The sequence below is a fragment of the Sinocyclocheilus anshuiensis genome, unplaced genomic scaffold (genome assembly GCF_001515605.1).
Source record: "Sinocyclocheilus anshuiensis isolate Anshui unplaced genomic scaffold, SAMN03320099.WGS_v1.1 scaffold396, whole genome shotgun sequence".
Classification (NCBI taxonomy): Eukaryota; Metazoa; Chordata; class Actinopteri; order Cypriniformes; family Cyprinidae; genus Sinocyclocheilus; species Sinocyclocheilus anshuiensis.
In genome coordinates this window covers 177,035-196,908 of record NW_015558623.1, presented here as the reverse complement: position 1 = coordinate 196,908, position 19,874 = coordinate 177,035, and the positions used below count along the sequence as shown (strand labels likewise).

The window sequence follows — 19,874 nt, the reverse complement described above, 5'->3', positions numbered from 1 at the left end:
CAGCTCTAGGCATGACGAAGCGGATATCGTCCTCTTTTGGAAGACCAAACAAAGTAGTTTCAATTTCACAACGAAACACACAGCGCCTTCACGACATGGCGGCAGCAACAATACTACAGCGAGAATAAAAGTTACACCTTCTTTCTTTGTGTGAACCTTTTATAAAGAATATCTCTTTGGATTTGAGACTTTAGTCTTTGCAACTTTACAGATCTTCTTTATGCACCAAGAGCTTGTAACACTCCAAAGAGAAAGGCAAAATTGAAATCGCATCATATATCCCCTTTAAATAAATGCTATTCATCGGTTTTCTTAAATGATAAAACCGAGACTCGATAGCTCTGTCTGACTCTTGAACGAATCGTTTTTTTGAGCCAATTCTTTTAAATGAACCGGTTCGCAAATCTCATTAATATGATTCATTTGTGAATTTGACTGATCCGATTGTAGCAGTTAACTGATTTGATGAGTACCATATTGTACTCTAGGAGAATTTTTGAAGGAATACTTTACTGGAGTAGTATTTAATGAGGGTATCTGTACAGAATGTGTACACCACCATTGTCTAAAATCTAAAAAGATATAATATTGCAATATTACATCAAAACGTAAACTTTCACAAACTATATAAAAATACCCCATTAAAACTGTTTCACATTATTACTTTTTTTTTTTTTACAATCATTATTGTTGACACTGTGATTTTATACTGTACTCTGAAAAAGTCACACTAATTCATAATGGAGAACTACTGAGTTCCCTAAACCACAAAAACAATCCATACAGTGGACATTTGTAAACCGCATATATTAGTCCAAGCTGTGCCTTTGCACAAAAATACATTTTAACAACCAACTCTTTTTTTTTTTTTATCAAAGAGTGGAATCATATGGAAATGTTAAGGTTAATATGCAGTAAGGAGATTATGTGTGCATATAGCATTAATCTGGTTTGATTATACTTTTGTAAGGCAATGTAGAATTCTTGCACGTTTGAACAGTGTGATGTTCAGCTGTGGATAAAGCACTAGTCATCCTTGATGGATCTATGGTCTCCACCATGTTTTAAAAAAAGTCATCTTAACCTCACCTTTCAAACCCATAGATGTAAGACTAATAATCACATGGTCACATCTATTTCTGTAGGTAATAAATTATAAGAATAATTAGAACAATTGTATTATTTTAACTAATTTAAATGAAGTGCAATGGATGTACTAGACTATAAATGAATCATACTTGAGACATAAATGCACCCTAAAATTCCTCAAAGCCATGTGGAACCCTTTATATTTTTGTAGACATGCACAAGTTTCACAAACTCCAAAACTCCATTTATTTTTGCAGACACATCATATGCCCTTTCATGTGCCCATTTACCTCACAAAACTATTAAGTCCCTCTGTCTTTGCATATGAGACATGGGAATGTGAATATATGAGGCCCTACAACAGTGCCTGGTATTGTTCTTTCTGCATGAATAGCCTCTAGCTACAGGAATTATTTTAATACTCTCTTTTCATGTGTTTCAGCATAAATGGGCAATACTGGCCAGCTACGGAAATATTGAAGAGGGTCCTCAACCATAAAAACTGCACTAAAAACTGTATATGCAAAAAAAAACAAAAAAACATTTGCATTAGAAATTATGTAAATTTTATTGAATATAAATGGAAACTATTTTAAGTCAGTCGTTACCTGCAATCTTTGTTATTTACACAGTCCATGATTTCTGAAGTCCCCATTCTTTGTAATTGTATGACAAAATGATCTGTATGTGGGTTTTAAATGGCATGAGGGTGAGTAAATCATGACGTTTAGGTGAACTACTCTAACTTTGCATGTATGTATTCCTGAAGACTGGAGGAAAGATCACTCCTATGGGGAATGTTACTGCGACCAGGCATGCAAGACGACATCGGACTGTTGTCACACAGTGTGTCACACAGAGTTGACCTTGCCTGTCCAGGTTTTTATAATTTTATATTTTTCAGATGCTATTTATTAAAGTTATAAAACAGATTCAGGCCATGTCTGTACTGGACGCCAGATTTTATTCGATTTTATCCAAAGCTTTTTATTTAACCTTTTTTTTCAAGAAAATATAATATTAATATACTGTCATATAAATATAACACTTTTTTAAAATAATTTTTTTTTTTGTATAAAATATTGTGAACAACATATTTTATGTAATATTTTTAAGATATATTAAGAATTTTAATGTTTTTTTTTTAAGAACTGTTTTCTCTTTGAATATATTTTAAAATGTAATTTATTCCTTTGATGACAAAGCTGAATTTTCAGCAGTCATTACTCCAGTCTTCAGTGTCACATGATCTTTCAGAAATCATTATATGCTGATTTGCTGCTGCTTAATATTTTATGTGGCAACCATGATACATAGAAAAAAAAACAGCATTTATTTGAAATATATTATTTTGTAACATTGTAAATGTATTATAAATACATTTTTAATCAGTTAAATAAGAGTATTATTAAAAAAAAAATTATATGAATGCATTTGGAAAAGTATATATTTTAGGTGCTGCAGCTGTTTATTATTTGTCTTATTTCACCATTTTACTTTATGCTACAAATTAATCTTGTGAGTAATTAATGTTTAAATAAATCTTAATTGTCAGCAAGGATATACATTTAGTTCAGACTGTAAAATGTGTTGTAAGCAATAAACTGTTGCATGCATCCATACAAAACAAAGTATCTGGTCTTTGAAAACTTCTCACTGTACTACTTTACAAATGTGTCTGCTTTTTTATTATTTAACACACTGGAGGACAAAAGCTTTCAAACATCTTTTTAGTGCAGATTGTTCTGTGATCCTGTCACAGTGTAATGTGTAATGGTTCAGTTAAAAACTACACTGGAGACACTAAACCTCATTTCACATGCAAAGAAGCCTTAAAGGCACAACAACCACAACAAAAAAGACTGTAGTTTAAAAGTTCAGAGGGAGGGTGGAGAAAAGTCACGAAAAACTTTTTTTGCTGCAAGAAAAACTAGACTTGAGTGAAGTAAAAATTAAAAATTGAGTGAAGTGAAAATAAAATTTATGATACAAACTTTTTATTTCTGTTGCTGCTGCTTCTTCTAATATTTGTGGATATCATTGCTTTTGCTGCCACATACTATGTGTGTGTGTGTTTTAGCCGTATCCTGTGTGGTGAGCGAATGGAGCATGTGGTCTGGCTGTCTGGAGCCGGGTAAACCCACAATGCACACCAGGCAGAGACAAGTGATTCAGGAAGCACGTAATGGAGGCGAACCCTGTCCCTCTCTACATCAGACCGCAGGCTGCGCGGAGTATCACGACCAGCATGGTCCCTGCCTACAATCTCTAGGTATGGCAATCTAAAGCTCTACGAGATGTCCTTAAGCAAAGCCATTTGCCATCCATCAACACAAATGTCACATTTCATAATCAACAATGGATAGTATCTCAGTAGGTCTGAGGTCAACCCTTATAGCCATAATAAAAGCATCTGGTAGTCACATAAATGTATTTAAAATGATTTATACAACCATTATTTTTCCATTGAATTGTTACTCTTGGATGAACTCCACAGTACACATTACAACCCATTTATCTGAGTGAATATTTATCTTATATAATCACATTATCAGTACATAGACTGGTTCTGACTGTAATCAAACGATGAACTGTAATCATCTTCGTCAGTGCATATTCTCTAGGCACTAAAGCAGCAATCTAAATGTCACCTGTTATCCTGAGCAACCATGTGCTTTTGAAAATGAGTTGAACCTGCTTATGAGACTGCAGGTGAAGTATGGGGGCACATATGCATTAAAATCTCTTTTCCATAATCTTTGACCTACTCCTCTGTCTTATTATTTTACAGTCCCAGCTCTCATCATCACGGGTGGCTATGGAAGTGCAAGGAAAAAGAGGGAGATTTTGGACAACATCACAGGGTAAGATGTGACAATCCAACACTAAAATGTAACAAAAATCTTTTTATTTTACTACCTTTTTTTAAACATATGAACGATCTCACAAATCACAGCTAAAAACTAAAAGTATTAATATTGTGAGACATTATTACAATTTTAAATAACTGTTTTCGATTTTAATATATTTTAAAATGTAATTTATTCCTGTGATGCAAAGCTGAATTTTCAGCATCATTGCTCCAGTCTTCAGTGTCACTTGATTCTTCAGAAATTATTTTAATATGCTGATTTGCTGCTCAAGAAACATATGTTATCATTATAAACATTGAAAGCAGTTGCTTTGCTTAATACTGTTGTGGACACCATGAAATATTTATTTTCAGAATTCTTTGAAGAATATAAAGTTCAGAACAACAGCATTTATTTGAAATAGAATTTGTTTATATTTGCAAGCCTTGCAAGTCTTTAAATATGATTTTTGATCATTTTAATGCATCCTTGCTAAACGAAAGATATCATAATTACCCCAAATGTTTGTACAGTAGTGTATGTGTAATTTATTGTCTATTTATTTGTGTCTGTATGTGCACACCTCAGTTACTGTGTGGAGTTCAAACTCATGTCCCTGATGGCGGATTGTCAACGCAGTTTCAGTCTGCACACTCGCTGGATGCGGTACCTGAAGGAAGGGCATCAGGTGTGTGTGGAGTGCCAGCCACCAGCACTGGCCCAGGGCCAACGCTACTGCTCCGGGGACGGAGAGAACATGGGACAGGATAGGTAAGTGCAGAGAAACCTTTCCAGATAAATGTTTTTTTTTAATCTAGGTTCAATACAAATTAAGTGCAATAATTTAGACACTCCTCTCAGTTTACAAAAAACAAACAACGTATTTCAGAAGGCGGGCCTTCATTTGATACAGGAATTATTCGAGCCGTTCATGCCAGACTGAGGAGAGAGGTGTTGTAATGTAAAATATGTGAAAAATAATGTTTTTAAACCTAGTATGAGAGCCTGTTCTAGTACACCCCAAAACAAAATCAAGACTTTGTAAACGAGCATAATAGGACCCCTTGGAATGTAAGCATTGTAAACATTATACATGTTCACATGAGACTAGTGTGATAAAATTCATCATGTCATGGAGCAAAAAACACTCACAGGAAATACCAGACGTTAATCCCACCCCAATATGAGGTTTTAGACAACTTTACAGCTCAAAAAACACACATGATTTTTATGCATTTATTTGATCAAAATACAGTTAAAACGGTAATATTGTGAAATATTATTACATTTAAAAAATAGCTGTTTTCTTTTTTGAATATATTTAGAAATGTAATTTATTCCTGTGATTTTCAAACAGCCTTCAGTGTCACATGATCCTTCAGAAATCATTCTAATATGCTGATTTGGTGCTTTAAGAAACATTTCTTACTACTAGTGTCACTGCTACTAGTGCTGAATAAAAGTATTGATTTCACTCGATTTGATTGATTTGACTCTAAATATTTGAACTGTAGTTGACAAACTGTAGATTTATTATTAGGTACTTCAGCTGTAAATCGAGCTGTAAATCATTATGTGATTCATTACAAGCTAAAAAAAACACTAGGACAAGCCATTACAAAATATCGTGACAAGTCTAAAAATCTTTTAAGATATATGGTCTCCTGAAATGAAGTAGGCTAGGTTTTCCCAAGTAATTTAAGGTCTCGAGACTAGATCTTGGCCACTAGAGGGAACCATGACACATCTTTAAATATTCAAAAGCTTGTGTATAAAACATCTTGTACTGCTTTAAGACTTGTGCACTCATTTGGAGCACTCTAGAGCCTTGTTATGTTTTTTAGTAAAAAGAGAGCAATTGCCTGTTTTATCTAGGTTAAATTTAATTTTTAGTAATACTATAATGATATTTTATATTAACCAACACATAAAATGAGCCGTAGCCAAGTATGGTGTCTTATACTCGGAATTTGTGCTCTGCATTTAACTCATCCAAGTGCACACACACAGCAGTGAGTAGTGAACACACACACACACACACACACACACACCCAGAGCATTGGGCAGCCTTTTTTTTTTTGGTGCTCAGGGAGCAGTTAGGGGTTCGGTGCCTTGCTCAAGGGTCTTACCTCAGTCGTGGTATTGAGGGTGGAAGAGAGCGCTGGTCATTCACTCCCCCCACCTACAATCTCTACTGGTACCGATACTTGAGCCCACGACCTTTGGGTACAAATCAGACTCTCTAACCATTAGGCTACGACTGCCTGTATTAATGCTTGTATTATTCATAATATAGGGTTGAAACTCTTAACCTAGCTCAAGGACAACAGTCAGAGCGATACCCATCACTCTATCTGCCTTCCTCTATCATCTTTTTCCATCACATTCTCACTCGCTCACTCTTAGGAGCATGTCTCTGCAGTGGCAGGCCGTGGGGAATTCTCGGTGCAGAAGGTTGTGGAGACGGGTCCGTCGAGGAGACTCCTGTTCCTGTCCTACTGTACACAGTTTTCTCTTCATCTAATTTGCACACTTCAATCAGGCTTAACGGGGTCATGAAATTTCACACTTAAAGTAGTGACAGTAGAATGTGCAGAAACTATTTTGGTAACTCAAATCAGCTCTAGGCTTGTATGCCAAATTATTCAGTTGATACCTTATTACAGTACATTATCAAGACAAAATTCAATATTAGTCACAGTTAATTCCCATTTATTCATAAAAGACTAATGCTAATGGCCATCATATTATGATTAAAGGAATAGTTCATCCCAAAATTAACATTTTCTGACAATTTACTCACCCTTAGGCCACCCAAGATGTAGATGGGTTTGTTTATTCATCAGATTTGGAGAAAATTAGCATTACATCACTTGCTCACCGATGGATCCTCTGAAGTGAATGGGTGCCGTCAGAATGAGAGGCCAAACAGCTGATAAAAACATCACAATAGTCCACAAGAAATCCACATGACTCCAGTCCATCAGTTAGCATCTTGTGAAGAGAAAAAAAGGTTCTAAACAAACATTATTGTGATGTTTTCAGCTGTTTGGACTCGCATTCTGACGGCACCCATTCACTGCAGAGGATCCATTGGTGAGCAAGTCATGTAATGCTAAACTTCTCCAAATGTATTCTCATCAATTCATTTTTGGATTAATTATTCCTTTCAGCAGCAATAATGAATATTAAGCAGTAATTATCCAGTGTTTAAATAAAAAGGAAGGAATTTCATGGCATCACTTTATATAGCAGAAAATATTAGGTTGCTTTTTATTTTCTTTAGAACAAATGACTTTTAAGTGTGTTAGGTTTTTAGTTTTAGGGGCCTGTAGGGATACACCATTCAAATTCATGTGTATAAACTCTAATGACAACACAGAATAATAGGTCAAATTTATAATCTGTATCATTTATTTGATTTCCAGCCAACCAAGGGGGGAGGGGGATATCTCTTCTTCATACTGCAAAGAAATCAAAAGATTTCAGGACATTTTGACACATTTTTGGCTCTTTTTCCTATACAAGACAAGGAATTGGCTTTTTGTCACATACAGAACAAGTTACAGCTTTAGAGGTACGACATGCATTAAACAACATAACACACATACAGAAACAACGGCATAGAAAGTCAACAGGTAGAAAGATTACAAAACAAACAGCCTTTAGACCTACAAACAACATTGTAGAAGATTTTGGGAAAGGGAGGGATTGTAAACAGTGCTCTCTTTTTTTAGTTCCCTGGAAATTCTATATGTTTACGGTAATATCTTTTAATCATGAAATACATCCTAAATTTCATACTTCTAGTTACCATTGTTATTGTACAATTTCATAAGAAAACAAGAAAAATCAAATAAATCTTATTTGTGCTTAGTGCTTAGAAATTAGTTACATAAATCTTCACAAACCCTCTCATTAATAATAAACTGAATTAAAAGTCAAAGTGCCGATTATCTAATACATATTACTGTTAACCAAAAATAACAAAAGTCACATTTAATTTTTTAACAGCGTCCACGTTGATGCTGGAAGCATCATCAGGTCAACACAGTTTGACACGTTTGTGAGGAAATTTTAATACCACTTAATTTGAAGGATTTTATAAATGTACCATGATGAATTGCAACCTGCACTATTGTGTGGGTGGGTATTTTAGACAAAACACCTTTAATGCCATCAAACCATCCAATAAGACACTAACATTGGACTAAAATTACTGATTGTCATCACTGTTTGTAGACTGGTGTCAAAAACAATATCCCCAAAATAATCACCCATATATAATTTGCTCTAATCTTTGTACATGCTCTGTGCACACTGCACTGCAAGTGTTCCTGTGGGACTTTACAGAATGACATCTGCAGAATATACATCAGCAAAAACACAACATATGCTAATCTCTGACATCTCTGATTGAGCAATTAACAATGACTATATGGGGGTGAATCACACAAAACCTGTCATGGACATGTCTGGGTTGTATTTCAACAGAAAATGAATAGAAAAAAATATATTACATATAGCATACAAAATTTGAAACCAGTATTATGAACCAGTAAGATTTTTTGCATTGAAACATTTTTCAATTTTCCCCCCAATTTTTATACCCCCAAATGTATCTATTATCTATTTTTCCCTTAGTATGGTATTGGTATGTTTGTAGGGCGAAAACATGTTTTTTTTTTGTTTGCTTGTTTAAATTGTGACTTTTTTATCGCAAATTAATTGTATATATTCAGTCTATGTCAGATAGTGCCCTATTTCTCCCAGAAAATTGTTGCAATTACCAAATGCTTTGGTATTCTTGTGTTTATTTCTTTTGTTTGTATTGGAACGACACAAAAAAAGCAGATAATTTTTTTTACACAGAACTCCAAAAAAGGACTGGACAAAATTATTGGCACCTTTTCAGAATCTTCAGAAATAATTGTATTTCAAGCATGTGATGCTCCATTCATTTGTAATTAAACTCACCTGTAGCAATTCACAGGTGCTGGCAATATAGAAATCACATTTTCAACCAATTAAAATGCGGAAAAGTTGACTCAACCTTTGTGTTGTGTGTTTATGTGTAACACACTGAGCATGAAGAAAAGAAAGATGAGTGAAGAATTGTCTGAGGATTCGAGAACCAAAATTGTGGAACAGTGATTGACAGTCTCAAGTCCATCTCCAGACATCTTAATGTTCCTGTGTCCACAGTGCACAACATTGTCAAGAAGTTTAAAGCCCATGGCACTTGGATTGTTCAAATAAAGTGTTTAAATAAAATAAAGAATGAATAAAGAACCTCGGTCAACTTCCAAACAAATTCAAGCTGACCTGCAGGCACAAGGTACAACAGTGACATTTCACACTATCCGTCACCATCTGAATGAAAAGGGACGCTATGGTAGGAGACCCAGAACGATTGTGCTGCTGACACAGAAACATAAAAAAGGCCAGATTGGAGTTTGCCAAAACATACCTGAGGAAGCCAAAATCCTTCTGAGAGAATGTCCTGTGGACAGATGAGACTAAAATAGAGCTTTTTGGTAAAGCACATCATTCTTCTGTCTTCAGAAAATTAAATGAGGCCTTCAAAGAAAAGAACACTGTCCCTACAGTCAAACATGGTGGAGGTTCACTGATATTTTGGGGTTGCTGCCTCAGGCACTGGATGTCTTGACTGTGTGCATGGCATTATGAAATCTGAAGACTACCAAAGAATTCTGGGGCACAATGTAGGGCCCATTGTCAGAAAGCTGGGTCTCCGTCAGAGGTCATGGGTCTTACAGCAGGACAATGACCCAAAGCATGTTTCAAAAAGCACCCAAAAATGGTTTAAGACAAAGCACTGGAGAGTTATGAAGTCGCCAGTAATGAGTGCAGATCTAAATCCCATAGAGCACCTGTGGAGAGATCTCAAAACAGCAGTTGGGAGAAGAAGCTCTTCAAATCTGAAAGACCTGGGAGCAGTTGGCAAAAGAAGAGTGTTCCAAAATTCCAGTAGAGAGCTGTAAGAAACTCGTTGATGGTTACAGGAAGCGATTGATTTCAGTCATTTTTTTCCAAAGGGTGTGCTACCAAATATTAAGTTGAGGGTGTCAATAATTTTGTCCAGTCTATTTTTAGAGTTCTGTGTAGAATGTCTGAGATTTGCCTTTTTTTCTCTGCTTTTATTGTGTTGTTCCAATACAAACAAAATAAATACACATGAGACTACCAAAGCATTTGTAATTACAACAATTTTCTGGGAGAAGTAGTGCATTATCTGACAGAAATGCAGGGGTGCTAATATTTTTGACCATCACTGTATGCAAATATATATATATATATATATATATAAATAAAGGAAAGAGAGTTTTGAATGGCTTTAGTAAAGTCACATTTTAGCACTAATGTTCTCTCCATATGAATCTACTGAATGAATAGAGCATTAAATGTGGACCATACACCCGACAGATCATGGATATTATATAATATCCACATAAAAGACCACAAGTAGAGCAAGGGACTTTAGCACTCAGAAAGCAGCTTCCTTTCCCACCATTACAGTAAGCAGTACACATTCATAAATTATTATTTATTGAGGGGAGAGTTAAGATCCCTCTCATTTTTTCATCTTCCTCCCATACACACCCTCCTCCCGCTCTCTTGCAGAAAATTGGTATTTCGTTCACACCTCAGTTCAACTCAGCTAAAATCGTTGAGACAAGGATGGAAGCGTACACACACTCACAAGTCTCAGGAGAGGCAGAGTTTCCCCCCATCATTTTCACACTCCCCAGATAACATATGCACACATATACATATTCTAAGAGACACGTACATTCTGACAATGTGACTTTTAGTGATGGTATTTGCTGACACAGATGCAATTGAGTGCATGATTTTGATCTAATCTAGCCCTCACTATCCTGGTTTTCAAATTGGATATGAGCACTAGCAGGGAGGGCTTGTGGTCACCATGGAAACTGGATATAGTCGTCTTCAGGACATTGTCTACATACCTGTGAATACATGCTGGACTATGTGTATGCGTGTGGTTACAGAATGATGAGGATGGCAATGTTGGAGATAAGGATCTAATCTTTCAAGGATATTAAGTGTGTGCAGTGTGAAAGGATTGTATCAAATTTGGAGGTAAACATGGCCGTGCATTATGTACTGTATTACAGAGCTCTCTCAAAAAGGATAAATGTTTGGGATTAACTGGTGGTCTTCTTGGTCACATAGTGTGTGTTGAGCCTGAATAACAATTAAGGACACAAGGTCCCATAAAACCTTTAATTAAAGGGGTCATATGATGCGATTTCAAGTTTTTCTTTCTCTTTGGAGTGTTACAAGCTGTTCGTGAATAGATAAGATCCCTGAAGTTGCAAAGACTAAAGTATCAAAACCAAAGAGATATTCTTTATCAAAGTTAAGACTCTGCCACACCCCCTAAAATGGCTTGTTCTAACACGCCCCCACATATCTAGGTCACTATGTGGAAATATTTGCATACAGCGTCACATCACAGTAGAGTCAGCTGTCTTAACCGCGGCTTGTGTACTGCATCATTACTGTGTCTGTTCCCCTTTCGGGCTTGAACTGATGGTAAAACTAATGACATTATTTACTGTCTTTACATTTATTTTGAAAGATGAAGCTCGCGATTATGCTAAGGGGCGTTACATTTCCAACGAGTGCTTGCGGTGTTCGGCCAATCACAATGCACTGGGTCAGCTGGCCAATCAGAGCAGACTGCGCTTGTCGGAAGGAGGTACTTTGTAGAAAACGAAGCGTTTGAGAGAGGCGGGGCATAGAGGACCTACAATAATGTACAGTATTTGAAAAATAATGTGTTTTTTGAACATTAAAGCATGTCAACATATTCTGTTACACCAAATACACAAAATAATGATCTTTAAAAAAGCATCATATGACCCCTTTAAATCAAATATTTTAAAATAAACATTCTCCCTGGCAATGCAAAAGTATGAGACCATCTCCCTCACTTTGTATGACCATCTAGAAAATATTTTAGAAATATATATTCTTATATTCAGAAATATATTTGTGTTTGATACAACAGCTACTGCTATGAAATTGGTAATTCTAACTGAAATGTTAAATTGACCTGAAGTTTTTCTGTAGTTTCTATCTTGGTCAGATTTATTCTAGCCTTCCATCATATACCAATATCTGCTAACAATAGGGCGAGGTATGTGTTGTCCATTCGTTCTCATTGTTGCTTCTGTTTGGGCTGTCAATACGCATGTGCTATGTAATTTTTTACATAATTAAAAATAAAATGCAATCATAAACATATTTTGCAAGAAAATATTACATATGTAAGCACAGCATGAAGTGCATCTTCTGTCATTTTCTTTAATAACACTTTTTGAACTTTAAAAGGATAGTTAACCCCAAAAATAAAATTCTGTAATTTACTCACCCTCTTATTGTTCCAGACCTGTATGCATTTCTTTATTCTACAGAACACAAAAGACGATATTTTGAAGAATATTTGGGTCAAAACAACATATATATCTCAAAATATCCTTTTTTGTGTTACACAGAATAAAAAATAGCACACCGGAATGAAATGAGACAAAGTAAACAATGACAGAATTGTCTTTTTCTTCTTCTTTTTTTTGGTGAACTATCCCTTTAAATTCTACCAAACTAGAAAAAAAATCTTAAAGATGACACACAAGTAAATGAGGGGAGGTAAATTTAAACAGATTTTGGTCTCTTCTGATGAAACAATTAACGGTTTATTCTTATACTGGTGAATATGACACAAGAAATATGTGTGACAGAATTCTACAGATAATCTTCATGTCTATATAAAAATAAATCAATCAAGTAGAATCACACACCAATATATTTTGAAGAGTGAGCTTGTGTGCAGGAATGTTAATTGTTTTATACATGCACATTATCATACCATCAGCCCTCCCTATTTCAAATATGCTTGCACATAAACACTCATACTGTATGCAGACCCATAACTGCAGTTAAGTAAGGCCAGTTTATTAGGGGACAGGAGATGGGTGCACTAGTAAACAGGGTATAACATGTCTCTAATGCTAATCTTTAAGAGGTGGGCTCTGGACAGTGACTAGCTGATGTGGGCAGTGGCGGACTGTTCCCCTTGATTTACCAAACACATCTGCGCTTAAATATCTGGTAAGTTTTCAGCCTCAAGCTATTTATGCTTTAGCATAAATTCTGTTATTTTTTACAATCAACTGTAGACCAGATCTGCTCTGATTTAACTTACCCCTGCAACGCACCAATGCAGACTTGTTAACAGAAGAGGAAAAAGGGCAAGAGGTGTAGGCAGTGGTACATCCTCAAGATCCTGTTCCTTAAAGATGTAATATGACTAATGTTTTCCAGTGAACCTTCCCGCATAAAGTCACCAGGGTAGGCCCCCTGGTTAGGTGCCTATAAAATGATTATTCATTGTACATTAGTCTTTGCTTTCTTCAAAGTCCTTGACTGAACTTGGCCTTCTTTCCTCTGGAGTCCAACTCGCGACCCTGAGGCCTCAGAGGCCCTTATCAAAAGTGTTTGAATGTCCCCTGTCCCCTTTAGGCCTTCTTGAGTTCTCTGAAGCCACATGGTTCTCATGGCCAACACTTGGGCTACTTCCCAGTGGGAATAGGCAGTTCTGACCTAGCAGCCTTTGGGCAGCTTCCAAGTGGTTGGTTGCCCCCTGGTAACCACTGAGCCGAGGCTTAGAGCTCAGGCCACCCAGTAGACACTCCGATGGGCCACCTTCGCGCAAGAGCTCCTCATCATCTGTGTCAGCATCGATGTACTTGCTGATAGATGAGTCGTGAAAAGTGAAGACTGCGGGGGTGAGTGCCTTCCTCTCGGGTGTCTTAGGTGGAGTCCTGCTGCTGGCTGTTGTGTAGACTGACACCTCGGGGCTTAGTATGGAGTGGTCAGATAGAATAGAGCTGTCAGACAGAAGATCACCTGATGGGCTGACCTCCCCACAATTGCGATTATTCACCCTAACCGAATGCATTTTCTGAGAGTTTCCAAGAAGTCCTTGTTGCCGTGAACCCTCGCTGTTGAGAGGTTTAGCACCAGAACATAGTAGCGTGAGCATAGTCTCATGCTCCAAGGTGGTCTGCAGGCTTGGATTAGCACTGACCCGACCAGAGAGGCCAGAAACTGGGCTGTGGGAGAACCGAGAGCTTTCTTGGAGGGATAGACCTCCTGCCGGACTGTAGGGGAATCGTGGGTTCTCTTGGAAGTCTGTTGCACAGCTGATATAACTGTCAATACTTGACAAACTTTTCATGTCTACCACCCCTTCACAACCCCCAATCAGTGGGTCAACTCCTTGACCTGGCAAGGCTCCCAGCTCAATTTCATCCCTTCTATGGCCTGCTCTGGATGAATTTCTGTCTTTGCTGTTCAGGTTGGGCTGTGACTGAGTCTTTGCCATCTGGTCGTACATCTCTTCTAGTTTCTGTGCATTAAGCCTTTGTGGACTAGAAGCTCTCGCCTTGCTAGGAGAACCTTGGTCTGGGTTGAAGGAACGATTAGAACTGGTTTCTGAAGCTGCCCGCTTGGATGACCATTTCCATCGACTGGGTGAGAGATGGTTGTCCTGGGTTCTCTCACCCTTGTCCATGACCCCCACATCTAGAAGCTCTGCACCACGGGAAAACGCCTCTCTTACATTCATGGACACTATGCTGCCATTGCATTTGGCTCGCTCTAGAGCCTCACGTCTCTTTATGGCCTTCTCTTGGCGTTTCTGCTCCTTGTAGAATTCAGAGAAGTTGTTGACGATGATGGGAATGGGTAGGGCAATAACTAACACTCCTGCTATGCAGCAGAGACCACCAATGATCTTACCCAGAAGTGTCTTGGGGTAAATGTCCCCATATCCTACAGTGGTCATAGTAATAGTGGCCCACCAGAAGGAGGCAGGGATGCTCTTGAACTTGGTGTCATCCTCGTCCTTCTCTGCAAAGAAAACTAGACTCGAAAAGATCATGATCCCCATTGCTAAGAAGAGGATAAGCAGGCCCAGCTCATTGTAACTCCGTCGTAGCGTGAAGCCCAGAGACTGCAACCCAGTGGAGTGACGTGCCAACTTGAGGATGCGCAAAATCCGCATGATTCGAAAGATTTGCACCACTCGCCGTACATTCTGAAATTGCAGCACACTCTTGTTGGACTCTGTCAAGAATATGGTGACATAATACGGTAGGATGGCCAGCAGGTCGATGACATTGAGGGGACCTTTAAAGAATTTCCATTTGTTTGGTGAGGAAAGGAAGCGAAGAAGATATTCCATGGTGAACCAAGCGATGCACACCGCCTCCACATGGGCCAGCTGGGGATTATCAGTTGTCTGACCAAACTCGTCTGTGTCTTGCAGCTCCGGGAGGGTGTTAAGAGACAAAGCGATAGTGGAGAGCACGATGAATAGAATAGAAATGATGGCCAAGATCTGAAAAACAAAAAAGCAAACAAGAAATCCACCATTAGAAAACAAGAAAAACCTTCATAGTAAAACAAAAATTGTATCTCATGACCTCGTACATAAAAACACTGGATACGCCATTGTAGTGATGGCTTGACAGATCATTCATACTTTGTGAAATTTTCATCTACTAACCATAAGAGAAATCCAACACTGGTGCTTAAACCAAGACAGCTGCACTAAAAGTCTGATGAAATGCACGGTGGCACTGTATATAAAGTTTCCACTAAGGAGTTTCTTCTTTAATTTTCACTATAGGTGCATAGTCAGGATTAATTAAATTGAGGCCAACAGAGAATGAGCTTGAAAAAAGTGATGAGTCAGGTCTAGGTAAATCATAGCGACTGACAATCCATTTTTATTTGTGACTGTGAGCAGGAGATTATACCACTGTTGTAATTTGCTAAAAACCTTGTAGAAACATGCTTTACACCAGAAAACATGGTTAGACAGCCCTGTCAACTACATTGTCAGCCAAATCATCTACATAAAATCTAAATCTTTACACTCACTGCTGAGTAGTGAATGTCAAGACATTGCATAATAATGGCTTTACCTGTGTTGTTAGGTCAAAAAAGCAGTATAAAGTAGTAAATGAATGAGTAATGCTGAGAGGGCTGAGGGTTGTTGAGAAATACAGAAATGTTGTGGAACATACCATGCAATAACCAGTAAAACAAGAAGTTGGTAAGACAAATACCTCTTAAAAATCCCCAACAAAGTCTAATTATTGTCAGAGAAAACTACACTAAAACTCCTAGTAATAAAATCACTTGCTAATAAATACAACTAACAGCTAAACAACTAAATTGGGTATTTGAATATCTTTAGAGATCAAGACAACAAAGAACACTTGTTATGAGTCAGGTCTAGGTAAATCATAGTGACTGACAATAATTTTTTATTTGTGACTGTGAGAAGGAGATTATACCACTGTTGTAATTTGCTAAAACCTTTGTAGAAACATTCTTTACACCAGAAAACCTGCTTAGACAGCTCTGTCCAAATACAACTACAGCCATGTCAACTACATTGTCTGCCAAATAATCTACATAAAATCTAAATCTTTATACTCACTGCTGAGTAGTGAATGTCAAGACATTGGATAATAATGGCTTTACCTGTGTTGTTAGGTCAAGAAAGCAGTATAAAGTAGTAAATGAATGAGTAATGCTGAGAGGGCTGAGTGTTGTTGAGAAATACAAAATGTTGTGGAACATGCAATAATAACCAGCAAAACAAGAAGTTTGTAAGACAAATGCTTCTTAAAAATCCACAAAGTCTAATTATTGTGACAGAAAACTACACTAAAACTCCTAGAAATAAAATCACTTGCTAATAAATACCCAATTTAGTTGTTTAGCGGTTAATTGTATTTAATTATCTTTAGAGATCAAGACAACAAAGAACACTTGAGTAAGGTCTCTCAACTAAAACATCAGATCTGTCTTGCTGTCTAAACACAGAATAGCTCCCTGTGGAACTTTCCTGAAAGGAAAAAAAACTGTAAAGCTAGAAAGTTAGAAAAAGATACGTATAAGCTCTAAACCTCCCACAGAACAACATAAAGTCCATTACAACAAATCTCTTTTTGTCAGTATTATCAAATGACTCCCCTTCATATGAATAGTATGGAAAATCATTTGTGCATTTGTAGGTGTTTTTCTGTGTGTATTAATGTGTCTAAGAAGAGATGATACCCTGCAGTCACGTGAGTCATGAGGGTAAGTTGAAAACGGTAAGAAGATTAAAAACAGCCCATAACCTATAAACAGCAAAAATTTGCCTTTTATTTATAAGCTTGCCAGAGCTTCAACAGCATTATTTACACACCCAACCACAGCAACCACAATCTCTAAGTCACAGTGGAGCTCCCATCCCCCTTCTGTTTTAACCTCACTGTCTGATAAAAGGTGATAATATTGGCTGGATGTTTGTGATGTCATTAGTATACATTCTGTTGCTATAAAGTTTTTATTGGTCCAAAGTGGTTAGCATTGTAGTTCTGGTCTCTATAAAAGACAAACAGTTAGAGTAGAACAACATTAAAATTCCCTTAAGAGAAATGACAAATGCAATGTCTTTATCTCAGTTTTTCTCCTACAGAGCAATAATATTAAATCCTGTGAAAGACCCTAGTTATCTCGTATGTTTCCTTTAGGTTTCAGACAAGATCTCGTCATTGTCATATTTTTGCAGTCAAAAGCCAGATATTTGAATATGTTTAGTTTCTACTCAAACAATACTCCTCAAATATTTCGGGAGCCAAATGGAGGCAAATTGTATACCTAAATTAAAGACACATAACTGGCAAGTCCATTATGTCTCCTGAGCTATGAAAGAGCAACCTCTGAGCAACAACAATTTACTACAACTCTGAGTGATTCTGAACCCTGAAGCTAAGAAATCTTTTCTAGGTCATTTTCTTGGCCTTTTATGTCAAACGTGTGCACATTTGTGTTACAACGTATTCTTAATGTTAAAAAGTGAAAAGGGCAACTAAAAAAAGACAGTCCACTTCAGTGACAATGAATCTTAAATGGGGAATACATTTTAAAAGGCTTCAGCACAAATTCTCAGTGTGCAGTCAATTGAGCCATTGACCAATTGATAATCTGTAAATAATGCCTGTGCACACTCAAGCTGAGGAAGGCATAACAGGGTCAACTCCGTGTAGAGATGGCTAAGGATGCACAGGGAGAAATCCCGGCATCTTTGCATCTTCTCAGGCGAGCAGCTCATTATCACATCCAGTGGGGTGCTCCTATGAGCATGTACAAATTATGTTCTCCTGAGACACACAACAAATATACTCATGTGCATACAAACACGCGCACACACACATACAAGCCTGTGAAGGCTCCAAAAGCTGCTGTTCACAGCAGGACATGCCATAAAGGGGAATTAAGCAGCCTCCTAATATATAGTTCGGGGAACACGCCTAGGACTGGTATACCTTTAGTTAAAGGTGCAATAGGTGATTGTCTTCAGAAACATTTTTTGTTATGCTGGTTGAAAGGCCGAGCGTTTTAATATGCTTTCCTACCTGCCTGTCAACGTATGTATTAGCATACCTCTGCGGGGCAGGGGGCTGGGGTGTGGTTGGTTGGTGGTTAAAGTAGTGACCATGTGACGCAGTGACAACAAAACTTGACAACCCTGCATCCAACACGAGCTGCAGGAGTCAGATTTCACTGATCACGGGTTGAGAGGAGAGATGGCTGACAAGATCATAATGGAGGATTTGATGCTCAACAGATCCTGATCTCATTGACAAATATCTGACCTTCCTTTACACAGAGCGCGCGTGATCACGAAATCGAAAGTGAAAGTGAACAGCGAGCGCTCATTCAAAAGAGATTTAAATAGCCTACTCCGCATATTGATAGCGGCTCTTGCGGGAGTGGGCGGAACTGGACACAAAAATCGCGGGAGCGGGCGATAATGGTCAGAAATTCAGCGGGAGCGGGATTAAGAAAACAGTTCCTCGCAGGGCTCTAAAACAAAAAAATTTATCGCACACGATGAATGGCGACTGTAGAAAGCAAAAGACGAATCCCGGACATTTTGGGTGATTTAGAAATCCCGGCCGGACGCATTTTTTTACGTTCAAAAAGAGGACAGGACATAACTATATCGCTAACTAAAATAGTTCCAAATAAAGCCACAGCGGAAACATTAACATCTCCGAGAAACACAGGTGTTTGGTTTCTGAATGATTCGTTATGAACAAATTGGCTGAGCGAAAGATTTGAATATCCATTCATAAAATCACCAGTTAGATGCTTCGTTCCTGAATGAATCAGTACTTTTGAACGAATCAAACACGTAAGAAAGTGACTTGTCGCCATCTGCTGGCGGTTTTAGTTTCATAATAAAAACACAATTTATATCGTTCTATGTTCAAAATGTACAGTGTAAAGTAAGTAAGTGCTAAAGTTAGATTTAAAAAAGATACAGTTTTCTAGATGTAGACTGGCAGCCCAGCACAAATTTTCTTATTTACATTAATTTTATTTAGAAAATCAAAACCTTCCATGTTGTCTGTAAACCTGATAAAATTCTGTTCAGTTTGTTCAGTTACCAAATGTTTTGACAATCACAATACACTTCTTTAGGCTTTTAGTGTTCAAGTCGATTCTAAAGCTCGAACTCTCATTATTGGACCATATGCCAAAACATAATCAAAGATTATACAGACATTAAAACTCCTAAAAATTATTTTTGAACTTATTTGTTAACTGTCTGCCAAATCCTAGTCTGTGGAAGCCATAGGAAGCCATGTTGTTGTCATGTGACAAAAAAATATTATTTTTTAAATACTTTTTTAGATATTTAGAACATTTTCATGAGTTCATAGGAAATCATAGGAAAAATATAGACTATCATTAATAGATGTGTGTGTGTGTGTGTGTGTGTGTGTGTGTGTGTGTGTGTGTGTGTGT

The 19,874-nt window shown here is 37.4% G+C and overlaps 1 protein-coding gene and 1 pseudogene across 2 annotated transcripts in view; one reads left to right on the top strand and one right to left on the bottom strand.

The window, feature by feature from the left end:
* The window catches only part of LOC107680688 (somatomedin-B and thrombospondin type-1 domain-containing protein-like), a 9,188-nt pseudogene extending 2,723 nt beyond the window's left edge, over positions 1-6,465 (top strand).
* A 6,628-nt stretch (positions 6,466-13,093) lies between these two features.
* LOC107680683 (potassium voltage-gated channel subfamily B member 1-like) overlaps positions 13,094-19,874 on the bottom strand; it is a 34,277-nt gene continuing 27,496 nt past the window's right edge. For both annotated transcript variants that reach the window (XM_016476694.1, XM_016476695.1), the window contains exon 3: positions 13,094-15,396. In XM_016476694.1, coding sequence (XP_016332180.1) covers positions 13,468-15,396 — 1,929 coding nt within the window. In that variant the 3' untranslated portion in view covers positions 13,094-13,467. The remainder of the gene's footprint in view (positions 15,397-19,874) is intronic.